This window comes from Syzygium oleosum, unplaced genomic scaffold, assembly GCF_021117445.2.
Source record: "Syzygium oleosum isolate NSW1041296 unplaced genomic scaffold, Sole_v2.1 Sole_v2.10, whole genome shotgun sequence".
In the NCBI taxonomy this organism is placed as follows: Eukaryota; Viridiplantae; Streptophyta; class Magnoliopsida; order Myrtales; family Myrtaceae; genus Syzygium; species Syzygium oleosum.
The window spans coordinates 7,877,878-7,891,115 of record NW_026607494.1 but is presented as its reverse complement, the minus strand read 5'-3'; the positions used below and the strand labels follow the sequence as shown (position 1 = coordinate 7,891,115).

The 13,238-nt window shown below is 41.7% G+C and overlaps 1 protein-coding gene across 2 annotated transcripts; it reads left to right on the top strand.

Annotated features, from left to right (window-relative positions):
* The first annotated feature begins 1,804 nt into the window (after window positions 1-1,804).
* LOC115685820 (uncharacterized) lies at window positions 1,805-13,130 on the top strand. Of its 2 annotated transcripts, none has more exons than XM_030610940.2 (10): window positions 1,805-1,962; window positions 2,127-2,231; window positions 3,093-3,154; window positions 3,238-3,321; window positions 3,427-3,458; window positions 3,580-3,661; window positions 4,216-4,444; window positions 10,816-11,043; window positions 11,356-11,648; window positions 12,513-13,130. In XM_030610940.2, the coding sequence occupies exons 1-10, from the start codon at window positions 1,939-1,941 to the stop codon at window positions 12,781-12,783; spliced, it is 1,410 nt and encodes a 469-aa protein (XP_030466800.1). In that variant the 5' UTR covers window positions 1,805-1,938; the 3' UTR covers window positions 12,784-13,130. The 2 variants fall into 2 exon arrangements, with proteins under 2 accessions (XP_030466800.1, XP_056171363.1); XM_056315388.1 differs by having other exon boundaries at window positions 1,818-1,962; window positions 2,124-2,231.
* Window positions 13,131-13,238: the final 108 nt, after the last annotated feature.

The following is a 13,238-nucleotide window of genomic DNA, read 5'->3' as shown; positions in this document are numbered from 1 at the left end:
ATGAATACAAATAATGAAATAAACTGGGGGTTAAATCTACTTAAGTTCCATGAACATTTATAGCTAGTTTGTTTCTTCGACCCCATTAAAAGGATTTTCGCATTTATAAATTAATTCTTATGAATTGTAAACTTTTTTACACCTTATAGACAGATGCTGTGTTTGGTTCAAGTTTGGGGGATGGAAAGCCATTTTCCCTAGTGTCCTTGGACGAAGGTGTGTTTGTTAAAAGCAAATTGCGTTTGGTTGATGAATATTTTGTGTAAAGCAACTTTGAAGTAAAAAAGAAAAAGAAAAAAGAGAGAAGGCAACCGAGCAACCAGAGACAAAGAGGGCAAGGATACTTCCCTTGCTTCGGCCGTGACCACAAGCGAGCATTAACGGTGACCGTTTGCTAGGCGAGCGCCGACCGACGACCCTCGTCGTAGTAGAGCTCAGGTGAGGCAAATAAAGCTCAGTGAGGCCCGACCATCACAACATAGCTCATGCAAGTAGATCTGCAAAGCCCAACCGTTGCCACAGAGCTTAGTGAAACTTAGGCTAGGTCCGTCGCCGAGCTCGCGAGACTTCAAACTTCCCAGATTTAAAATTTTGGCGGTTGAGCTCAGCAAATCCTATCCTTAGGTGGTCGGCATGTCACTAGGCGAGGGCCATTGAGGTTGCGCTACCCCGGGTGAGGTGACACCAAGGTCGCATGACCTCAAGCGAGCTAGATCTAGACTCAGGCGTCACGCGAGCCAAGTGGAAAGTCTGAACTCCGACGCCGTGCAAGCCAAGTGACAGGTAGCCAAGGCCGCGCGTCTTCAAGCAACACAACGCTGGTCTTGCGTGACCCCAGCCGACCCCTCGCTGACCTCCGTCCAGATCCTCCACCTTCGCAAACTCCAGATCTGCAGAGAAGATGAACAGTTGCTAGGGCAAAATCTAAATATGAGATTATTAGTGGAGGTAATTTGGAAAGAAAAAAAAAATTATTTATCTTAGGATCTGCCTTTTGAAAATGCTAAAAGCCCAAGGTAGATTGCCTTATTAATGCTAGGATTTCCTCGTAGTGGCCCAAATTTTTTTTTGCAAACACCTTAATTTTTTCCTAAGAGACTTTGAAAGTCTAAAATCTCTTAGAAAAGTTGAACCAAACACAACTCAAAAGTGCTCGAAATCAGTACGATTCACATATTCAGACCCACCCGTTGATTATTCTAGTGAAGAAAACTCTAATGTTCAAGGTACATCTCATATATATATTTTACTTTAATTTTAGATGTTGCAAGACTCTCCTAAGTCATAGCACTCTTTACATGTTCGTAGGAGCACAACAGACTTTAGAACCTTGAATCGTCATGGCACAATTCAAATCTCATGTCCCTGGTCATATAGGAGCAAGCGCGGCCACGGTTTTGAATCTTAGAGTCAAGATATGAATCGAAAGTTCATCTTTTAAGTAGCTTATCATTCGCGTCGCTGCTAATCAAATATTTTCGAATATGCTCGTCTTATCAATCTACGGTTTAAACTGATCTCAAAATGAGGATCGATAAACAACATCGGTGACAATCCATCCACACGAGCGTGCCGGGTCCAAAGAAACAAAAGAGAGGCAAGATCGAAATCAAGGCATGCTCGGCCGGGCTCACGATGCGACATGATTAAAACTAGCTATTCACGAAGCGGGGCAATTCCACGTCGGCTTTCGGCAGAGCACGCGTTGACTTCGAAGGCGATGGCCGAGCAGCTCCGTCATTGCATGCACCCGAGTTTCACACGGGTGGGCTCACACGAGTCCTCCTCCTCCCTGCCGTGACCTAACGGTAACAGTTAATAACCGACAGCCAGAAGAAGACGAAGACGATCGCGTTCCTCCGAATCGCTCCGATTTTTCCTCCTCTTCTGCTGCGGAGAAAAATCCCTGTCGATCGATCGCTCGCTCGGTCGCCGGCGATGGCGTCCAATGGTGCTTCGACGGTGAGTCTCTCTCTCCCTCTCTCTCTCGCTCTCTCCCTCCTCCTTCGCTCCTGCTTTTGCTGTTGTTCCGCTTCCCGAGGGGTGATGGGGAACGACGGGATCGGCGTGGCGGCGATGGGAGCTCTTTTTGACTTGCGATTGCCCTCACCGTTTTTGGTCAGGAGAGGGCCGGCGGTGCCGTGAGCAGCCTGGAGAAGATCAAGCGCCAGCTGGCCTCCGGTTCCGGGAAGACCTTGCTGCAGGGACCTCTCCTCAAGCGATCCGAGACTGTAACTCTCTCTCTCTCTCTCTCTCTTTCTCTCTCTCAGTTGATTGCTTTGGCATTGCGGTCCTGTGCAGTTTACTTGATTAGGTTTTGGATTAGCTTGAGTTCTGTAGACGCTGTGTCGAATCGTCCAGTTTGCATCGCTGTTGCTATTTCGAGAAGATGTGGTGTTGGTGGATTGCGTTGGTTCCTATGTGGATGAATCGAAGTTGTTGGATGGTGTGTCTGCAACTTTAAAACCGATGGAATAGCTTGTCTGAAGATTCGAGGCTATTTTTTTTCGGTTCAGGTTGTGATTTGTAAATTCGTGTGGTTCTCGTTCTAAGCAAGACTTGGTTGATTATTAGTGCTCTCTGCGATCTTCGACGATAGATAGGCTATATGTCTGGATTTTTTTGTTTATGGTTGAGTGGGAATAAGATTAACTCAGAATGCCTAAGTGGTGAAGATTAGATTCTTTCGTTATGATGCGGTCAGCCTCGGGAAAAGTGAGGTCAGTATTCTCTAGTGGATGCGTGCTATCTTATCCGTTGATTGGGTCCGGGCAAATGTCTTATCCCACATAAGGTAGTGGGCAACAGTGAAAGATTTGTGCAAATCGATATGACGTAAATGATGAGACACAGTGACATGTAGCCAGGGGGTTGATTCAATTTAGCTTTTCTTTGATAGCGCACATACACTTGCTTAGAAAATAATGGACTGGTATCTTCTGTTAGTCACTTTACTTTTTCTAAGTAATGGGGAAGAGGACTGAAACAGAGTATAGTTGGATATTGTGAAAAGATTATTTTCTCCTGTTTGTCGTAAGCTCTTTCCATCTTGTCATTCATAGCTCTCACAGATATGTTCATGTTTTTGATAGCTAAGGAAGTGGAATGAGCGATGGGTGATCTTAGATCCAACCACAGGGAGGATGGAGTACAAGTAGGTAATTTTTGTTTGTACACTTACGTAAAGCCAAGTACTTGGGAAAAGAAATATCTCATTTCTTGGTTACTTATTTCCAGGGTCAGGAGAAATGAGCCAGCTGTCAAGGGAACCATAGTGTTCGATGCTAACAGCACTATAACTTTATCTCCAGTGAACTTCAAGTAAGAATGATGTACCAGAAGTGTGCTCCCTTATTGCTTCTGCAGTTATTATTATCTGGTTGAGTTCAACGGATAGTTTCTTATCACCTTCCAATTGTGTTTCAGCGGATTGCCGAAGTACGATGGCTGCTGCTTCTGTATCCTCATCCATCAACATTACTATTAAATGATCTTAGGCTTTCTTTCCCTTGCCTTTTGTGTCTATATCTGGATATGGATTTAATTTGCTGCAGCACCGTTCTTAACTTTCGTCTCTAGATATTGGGACCCCATCAAGGAGAGATTACTTTTTCTGTGCTGAAACTCCTGGTGCTGCTAGAGCTTGGGTATCGACGCTACAGTAAGTTTTTGGGAGGTTTCCTATTGAAATCAACACACGAATATGATTGTTTATTTGAGTCACCAGCATATGCTACGGTTTATTGACTTTTCTGTGGTACTTCGAATGAAAATGGAATGTGAAAGGTCACTCTTAAAACTGTGGTATGGGATGGATAGGCTTCTTTTGGTCATGTAAATTAAATTAGAATGATTGTTAATATATATTAAAGTTAACATTGATAGTACTAATAGTATATGCTTAAACAGAGTCAAAAAATATTAGCATGGAAAATACATCATGTGAAAATAACATATATTGTCGTTAACCGAGAAAAACATAGCACTGTTTGTATTGGGATGATGGGAAATGCTGATTTTAGTGTTCCAAACTGCTAGTGTACCATGAAATGGGATGAGTTCCAAATTGCTGGCCACTTGGGACATTCTCTATTTTGGGATGCCTGGGTTGGCATAATTATGCTTCCAGGATCATACTAGTCACTATCGAAATTTGTTTTTCTGTTTAACTTTCCATGGTACTCACCTCTTCCATCCTTCTCTCTTCCAAATCAGAGCTACACAACTGGTCTTAAAGGCTCATACACAGGCTGTAAATTCTCTGAGTGGAAATGGTTCTGCGAAATTGGGGACAGTGGCTGCTGCAGTGGCTGCAGCTAACTCAACAGCTCTGGAATCCTCTAAGGAAATTGAAGCAGCAATGCAGATTTCGATGAGAAATTCCCTTGGAATGATCACGAATAGAATTATGGATGGTCCATTGGATGATTTCACGATAATGAAGGTACTGTCTGTGGCCAAAGTCTTACTGAATGTTGGTATCTTCTGTAATTTTCGTGAAACCTTCACAGTGCTATGCTGTGACATTACTTGTGGTTTGGAAGTATGTAAAGCAACAAAAGACGTTACTTCGTCTGTGTTCACCAAATTAGCTTGTAGTTTGTACTGGATGTAGTAGGGTCAGCAAGAAACTTGTAGGATATGGAGAATTGAGAGTGATAACGATATGTTAAGAGGAAATGATACGAAATGGAAAATTGGAGAAGATATAACTTATAGAAGTTGTTACTACAGGCATCCCAGCACTTTATGAAGCTGAACTCTCAATATCTCAATATCTAAGTACTTTGTTACTTAGATTAAAGGTGGCAACTGCTGGATGTTTGTGCAGTAGTCACTCTGAAAAGTGCCTAACTTGCATCTTTTTTTAATGGTCTTAGGATGTATGTCCAAATAATTTGAGGTTAGCCTTCAGGGCTGGGGAAAGAGGGAATGATTTCCTGCTAAGGTACATCAATGCTTGGATGCAGCAGATGAAGATTGTCATTTGTCCAGTAAATACAACCATAAAATGGAGAATGCGATAAACAGTGATTATTAGTGCACCAATTAGAATGACAAATAAATGTTAGAAGGGCATTCTGGACTTTAATTAACGCAGGACTGGTCCCTCTTTTGTATGCTGATCCTTATCATGTCTGTTAGAGAGGGAAAAATTCATTGTATTATTCAGCAAAATACCGTATTTATACAATGGTAACCCAATAAACCCTAAGAGTCCTAAAGACCACTTTGGCCTTGATACTTCTAACACTCCCTCTCAAGCTGGAGCATAGATATTAATCATGCCCAGCTTGTTACAAATATATTCTATCCTCCCGCTACCCAAAGATTTAGTAAAAATGTCTGCAAGTTGTTCACCAGTTCTAACATGACTAGGAAGAATCGTTCCACTTTGCAGCTTCTCTCGAATAAAATGACAATCAATCTCAATGTGTTTTGTTCTCTCATGAAACACCGGGTTAGATGCTATATGTACTGCAGCCTTATTATCACACCATAGAGACATAGGAATTGAAACTTTCAAGCCTAACTCGATCAACAGATTCTTGAATCCACACTAATTCACATGTTGCTTGTGCCATGGCTCTATACTCGATTCAAGCTTGGAGCGGGCAACAACACTTTGTTTCTTACTCTTCCATGACACTAGATTTCCTCCAACCAATGTACAATAGCCAGTAGTAGATCTCCTATCATCTGGAGACTCTGCCCAATCAGCATAAGAAAATCCTTCAACTCTACTATGACCATGATTTTGATAAATAATGCCTTTCCCTGGAGTCTTCTTCAAGTACCTTAAAATTCGAATTACTGCATCCCAGTGAGAAGTATGAGGAGAAGACAGAAATTGGCTGATCACACTAACTGGAAAGGCAATGTCTGGTCGAGTAACTGTGAGATAATTTAGTTTGCCTACCAATCTTCTATATCTCTCAGAACTATCGAATAGCTCTCCTCCTTTAGCAACCAGTTTAACTCCTTGTTCCATGGGTGAATCAAGAGGCTTGGATCCTAACATGCCTATCTCAATGAGTAAATCTAAGACATATTTTCGTTGTGACAGAACAATACCCTTCTGTGACTGTGCCACCTCAATTCCTAAGAAATACTTCAATTTTCCTAGGTCCTTAGTCTAAAATTGTTTCTGAAGATAGATCTTTAGTTCATCTATACCAACTAAATCATCTCTCGTGATAATAATATCATCCACATAGACAATCAAGAATAATTTGCCTTTCCTTGACTGTCTATAAAAAAAAAAGAGTGATCATTGTCACATCTAGACTGTCCAAAAGAAAGTACAGCTTCAAAAAATCTTCCAAACCATGCCCGAGGAGACTGCTTCAAACCATACAAAGATCTTTTTAATTTGCAAACCATTCCTCCAGACTCCCCCTGAGCAACAAAGCCCGGAGGTTGCTCCATATAAACTTCTTCATGTAGAGTACCGTGCAAAAAGGCATTCTTAACATCAAGCTGAAATAAAGGCCAATGATAGGTGGTAGCAAGAGATATCAAAATACGAACAGAAGTAAGCTTGGTAACAGGAGAGAAAGTATCCAGATAGTCAATCCCATACATCTGAGCATACCCTTTCGCAACAAGTCTCGCTTTTAAGCGAGCAAGAGAACCATCGGGATTAACTTTGATAGCATACACCCATCTACAACCAATAGCAGTTTTGCCTGAAGGAAGAGGTACCAAGTCCCAAGTTTGATTTACCTGTAGAGCTTTTAACTCTTCTTCCATTGCTGTCCTCCACCCAGAAATTTGTAATGCCTCAGATACAGACTTGGGAATAGGATATTGGTCAACAGTAGATAAAAATGATCGAAAAGAAAGAGACACAGAAGAGTATGAAATAAAATTTGCGATAGAATGTTGTGTACAGGCACGTGTACCTTTGCGATGAGCTATTGGAAGATCAAGATCTGACACATGAGGAGAATCGACTAATGGTGAATCTGGGACGGAAGATGACGCAGTCGTGACAAGAGGAAGGGGGGGAGTATGAACCCGAGGACGCCGAGTATAAACCTGTAGAGGAGGTGGTTCCTGTGTAGACGCAGGTGAAACAGCTGGAGTGGTTGACCGAATTGTAGTCACATGTAATTCTTCATACAACTCGGACACAGAAATTGGAACATCATGATATGGAGTGGATTCGAAGAATGAGACATCATCACTTATGAAGTATTTGTTCAGTAATGGAGAATAACAATGATAACCCTTTTGAGTACGGGAGTAACCAAGAAACATACACTTGATAGCCTTGGGATCAAGTTTGGATACTCCAGGTCGATGATCACGAACAAAACAGACACAACCAAATACACGAGGTGGTAAGGCAAATAGTGGCTGATTTGGAAACAAAGTAGAAAATGGAATACCACCTCGTAGAACAGAGGAAGGCATGCGATTAATGAGATAGCATGCAGTCAAGACAGCATCAGACCAAAAGACTTTAGGGACTTTCATCTCAAATAACATAGATCTAGTAACTTCCAACAAATGTCTATTCTTCCTCTCAGCAACACCATTCTGCTGTGGTGTATCAGGACATGAAGATTCATGAATCATACCATGCTGTGTCATAAAATCAGAAAAAGGTGCAGAAAAGTACTCCTTAGCGTTATCAGAACGCAACACTTTAACATGTACACCAAACTGAGTAAAGATTTCAGATATAAATGCGCGAAATATAGAAAACAACTCAGAACGATTTTTCATTAGATATAACCAAGTAACTCTGGAATAGTCATCAACAAAAGTAACGAAATATCTAAAACCCAACTTGGAAGTCACATGACATGGACCCCAAACATCTGAATGAACTAACAAAAATGGAGACTCTGTTCGTTTAATGACTCGAGGCGGATAACTAACACGATGTAATTTGCCAAGTTGGCATGACTCACACTCTAAACTAGAAATAGATTTAAAACTGGAATTCAATCTCTGAAGACTGTGTAGAGAAGGATGACCAAGACGACAATGGATCTGATGTAGAGAAGTAACACCAGAACATGCAAAGGAAGTTGAGTCTTCAAGCACATACAGTCCCCCTTCCTCACGTCCTTACCAATCGTCCTCTTCGTAGCCAGATCCTGGAATATACAAGAATCAGGATAGAATGTTACTGAACACTGAAAGGTTTTAGTTAACTTACTGACTGACATGAGATTAAAAGGAAATTGTGGAAGATAACGCACTGAGGTCAAAGGTAGTGAAGGAGTTGGATGAACTGTGCCAACTCCCTTAACATGTGTAGATGAACCATTAGCTAAAGTAACTGTGGACGATGGAGTAAGAGAGGAAAATATACCTGAAAGACCTGACATGTGATCAGATCCCCCTGAATCAATGACCCAAGGGTGAGAACTAGCTGAAACGCATGCAGTAGCATTACCTATCTGGACTAGAGTAGCAGTGGAAGACGAATTAGGTAGTGAAATCTGAGACTGGTTGTACCGTGCAAATTCCTCATCAGACATAACCACGACATTGCCTTGTGAAGGTTGTGGTAGGGACAAAGAGTCAGTGCCAGATGCAGAATTTGCAAACTGTTGTTGCTGTCCTGGTCTACAATGCAACTTGTAGCAAAATTTCTGAATATGGCCAGGTTTTCCACAATAATGACAAGTTCGAATAGTCCCTGAGCTCTCAGCAGTAGTTTGGGGAGATCCATAAAGCTGCCTTTGTCCTTGGCCTCTTCCTATTCCTGTGCTTCGACCACCACGACCATTATACCCTCCACGATTTCCTTCGTCACCCCTACCTCCACCAATTCGATATTGAGAAACAAGAGCTGAATTATCAACCACAGCTATGGTGCTCTGAGAAGAACCACGGGATGCTCCAAGAACTCGAGCATATGTATCCCTAAGTGATGCAATAGTCTCTCCTCCAAGAATCTGAGACTTAACAGTATCATAGGCTGGACCAAGACCTCCTAGAAAATAGTCAATTGTTCTCTTTGGAGTCGCATTTGTTCAGCACTAGAAGAAATAGGAAGGAGAGCATTCAATTCTTCATACATTCTATTAAAATCAGCAAAGTATTGATAAATAGAACGCTCTTTGCTCTCAGATCGGTGAAACTCCTGTGATAGTTCATATATCCTAGAAATATTGTTCTGGCCAGAATACAATACATCCAAGTACTCCCACAAGTCCTTGACTGTATCAATATGAGTTACCAAGTCTACAATATTGCTCTCCATGGAGTTCAAAAGCTGACCCATAAGACGTGCATCAATAACATCCCAATTTGCATCATTAGTAGGTTTAGTTTCAGTCAAGTGCATATGCTGATTTCTACCCGTCAAAACAAACTTAACAATCTTCTTCCATTGTTGAAAATTGGTAATACCCTCAAGCTTCTTATTAGTAATTCGAGAAGATGAAGAGGAAATTACCTCAGTCGTCACGGTATCACTCTTTCCAGAACTACCATCAATTTTACTCGGATCACCCATCCTTAACAATTCAATAATCCACCAGAGCCCCAAATAATTAACTCCAAAATCTCCAAAATTCACCTAATCAGCATCGCATAAGTTCCGAAAAAATTCAGAAACATTCCACAAACACATCCATATCTCTAATAAAGCGCTACCAACATCATTATCAAGCCTAATCAACAAATAACGCCTCAAAATTCCTGCTGTGAAGCTCAGTAACCATCAAGCCGCCAAAAAATCAAACCTGTGGGTCCTAACCGAGAGACATGGGTGCTGAATCTGGCTCACTGACAATGGACGTCGCCTCATTGATGCTGGACGACGTCTCTACATGGGTCGCTGGGTCTTTCTGACTCCAGATCTGGCCTCGCCGGGCCTAGGCGACGTTAGGCGACGCCCTGGCAAGGCTCGCCGGCCTAGATGACGCCCCGGCAAGGCTCGCCGGATCTCGCTAACATTCGATCTGAGCTCGCCGGGCCTGGACAACGCGAGATCTAAAGATTCCGGTGAGAAGGGGGTTGGTTGGTGGTCGACGGTGGATGGTTCACGGCGGCGACTGGTGCTAGACAGTGGTAAGCGGCTGTTTAGGGTTTAGAATTTTTGTGGCTCTGATACCATGTTAGAGAGGGAAAAATTTATTGTATTATACAGCAAAATACCGTATTTATACAATGGTAACCCAATAAACCCGAAGAGTCCTAAAGACCACTTTGCCCTTGATACTTCTAACAATGTCTAATGCTGACCATTACAGAGCATGGTTAGGTAAGGCATGGGGGAAGTAAGACTTGGACCAAAGAAAACATTATTTGAGGCTACACTGAAACAGATGCAGAAGAACCATGTGTTTTGAGGTGTATGCTGCCGCACGGAGGTTGGATGGATAAAAATATCAAGGGGGGAAGTAATGACTGGCCAAGAAACATGATGGGAGACTGCACAGCCGAGCAGAATGTGTTAGCTAACTTGGCTAGTTGTGAATTATGGGATAAAAGGGTTAGCTGCTAAAATGGGCGATAATTATGGATAATGACTGATGAGGAGCATTTGTATAATCTTCTGCAAATTATATTGATTTCTTTACAAAGAGAGACAGAGGTTGAAGTAGGGATGGGGGAATGAGTGGTGGAGGAAAATGTGTGCGGTTGGTGACTACATATTATCTGGTCTTTTCTTCTCCATATTATCATCAATTGATTTTCATTTATGAAATTTGTGTCTTTGCTTTTGGTTGGAAGTGATGCTGTTTGTTCTTTGTAGATTTTCTTTTCTACAGGTTATATGTCAACTCCTAACAGTAATCTATTGTTATCCATCTTTATCTGTTAAACTGAAAAGTACATTTTCAGGAGACACTACGAGTTAAGGATGAGGAACTGCAAAATTTAGCGAGGGACATTCGTGCACGAGATTCAACTATAAAGGAGTTAGCAGAGAAGCTATCAGAGACTGCTGACGCTGCTGATGCTGCAGCTTCTGCAGCCCATATGATGGATGAACAAAGGAGGATAGCTTGTGCTGCAATCGAGCGCTTGACCGAAGGTTGTGAGAAGAAGTTGGAGTCATTAAAGATGAAGGTTGTTACAAATTTTCTTGACAGCTTCTTTGTTCAACATATTCTCCGATAGTCCCCAAGATATTATCAGCTTGTTGGTCTTTCGGTTAATATGATGTTGACAGCTCATTGTACTAAGACTAGATGACTAAAAGCACAAGGAAAAAATTGCGGTTAACATTATTCCTATTCTCTCCACTGGTAGATGATTCGAAGGAAAAATCAAAAAATATGTTTAATTGTTTGAATGGAGACAAACGTCAGGGAATGCTTAAGACTTATTCTGTTCATCTCTTTTACAGCTTTCAGTTAACTCTTTTTCCTGTCTATGTAGCTGAAAGAGTTTGAAGATAAAGTTGCAGCTCTAAGTGGAGAAAGAGACGAAATGATTAAACAGCGAGACTCTGCTCTTCAAGAGGCGCAGTTATTGCGTTCTGAGCTTGGCAAAGCTCGAGAGCGTTCTGTCATATTAGAAGCAGCTGTTGTCAGGGCAGAAGAGAAGGCCAGAGTTGCTGAGGCAGATGCTGATTCTAGAAAAAAGGAGGTTCAAGAAAAAGAGTCAGCTGCTGCAAAGGAGAAGCAAGAGCTTCTGGCATATGTGAACATGTTGCAAGCACAACTACAAAGGTTTACTATCTGACAACTTTCAATATCTGTGCAAGCCATATTTTTTTTTTGTTCAAACTGTGCAAGCCATTTTTAAGAAGCTGTTGTTGCTGCGATTCTTGGCTTTCATAGTCATATCGCACAAGGAAACACTGTCGCGCAGTAGTTGTGCTCTAAAAGTTTTAGCAAGTTTCAAGTTTAGTTATTGGTCAATCAAACATAATAATGTTAAGCACAACATATGAAGACCTGGGAGAAGATAAGCCAAAGGGTTTTTAACAAAGTTAATAATGCAAATGAGACTTTGCTCCACAAGAATTGTGGAGGACTTTCCTTTAATTGGACAGGAAAGTGGTCGTGTGGATGACTTTCCTTTGTTTGGACAGCAAAAGTGGATGCAGTTTTTGCGCTGACAGTGACATTAGATGCCACTTAAGTGCGACGTCCAAGAAAAAAACAGAACTTTGTTTTTTGAAAAGGGGGGGAGGGTGTGGTGGGAGGGGTGTGGAAGCAGATAGATTTGGAAGTGCTGAATGTGTCAAAGTTTCTCAAATTGCAGACGATGTTGTTTCAATTAGAAGTTGTCTTTGGTGAAGTAAGTCATTCAGTTAGCAAAAGTGCATTTGTTATTTCTTTGTCGCCAACCATAGTTGCAAACACAATGTCGCTATGAATTAGACAATCATTACTCTTGACAAAATAAATTTGGTCTACCTGGGTTATTTTTATGTACTATGCCCTACAAATTTATCATTTCAGCCTATGGGTCACAAAGTTCAATGAATGCTGGACCATTATTCTATTCTTGCGAACGTTTAATCTTCTTGTTGAAATGACGTTGGAAATAAATATGCTTTTTTGTACGTTCTACATCATGCTTGACAGACAGCACATTGATTCAAGGAAAGTCTTTGAAGAGAAGACAGAGTCTGAGGAGAATGTGGATAAAGCATGTCTCAGTGTTTCTGAAGCTATACCAGTTTCCGAAGAGAGTGTGCCTGTTGATGAAGTCAGCCTTCGGTCAAGTAGAGCTGGGGAATGGAGTGACATTCAGGCAACAGAAGCAAGAATAGCTGATGTTAGAGAAATCGCTCCAGAGACTGGAGGCAGCTTGGACATTCCTGTTGTTACTCAGCCAGTCGACAACGGTTGTTAGGAATTGGTGAATCCATCTCAGTGGGAGGATGCACAAGAGCGTCAACCTTCCAAGGTAGTGTTACATCGGCACTTGGCAGCTACAAGCACAAAAAATCGACTATGTGCACTCAGGTTAGAAGGTCGGGCATGAACTTCATGATTCAATGCCTTTTTCTTTGCGAAGTTGAATGAGCTGGACTTACACCCTAGACTTCCACGATGCGGTTAGCATTCTTTAGAATAAGCAGGTTCACTCGTTCGATTGTACATTCAGTCAGCTTGATTTCCCGTTATATCAATGTATATTGCGGCCTTCGCCAAAACTGCTCGATAGTATTACTGTATAGCAGCTGATTCTTCTCGAAACGAATTTTGTCTTTGATCGGTCCGGTAGTCCCGATCCTTCCTTTTCTTTTTGTTCTTTGGGTCACTTCTATCGCGTTCTGTACTTCTAACGGTGAAGATTTTGGTTGC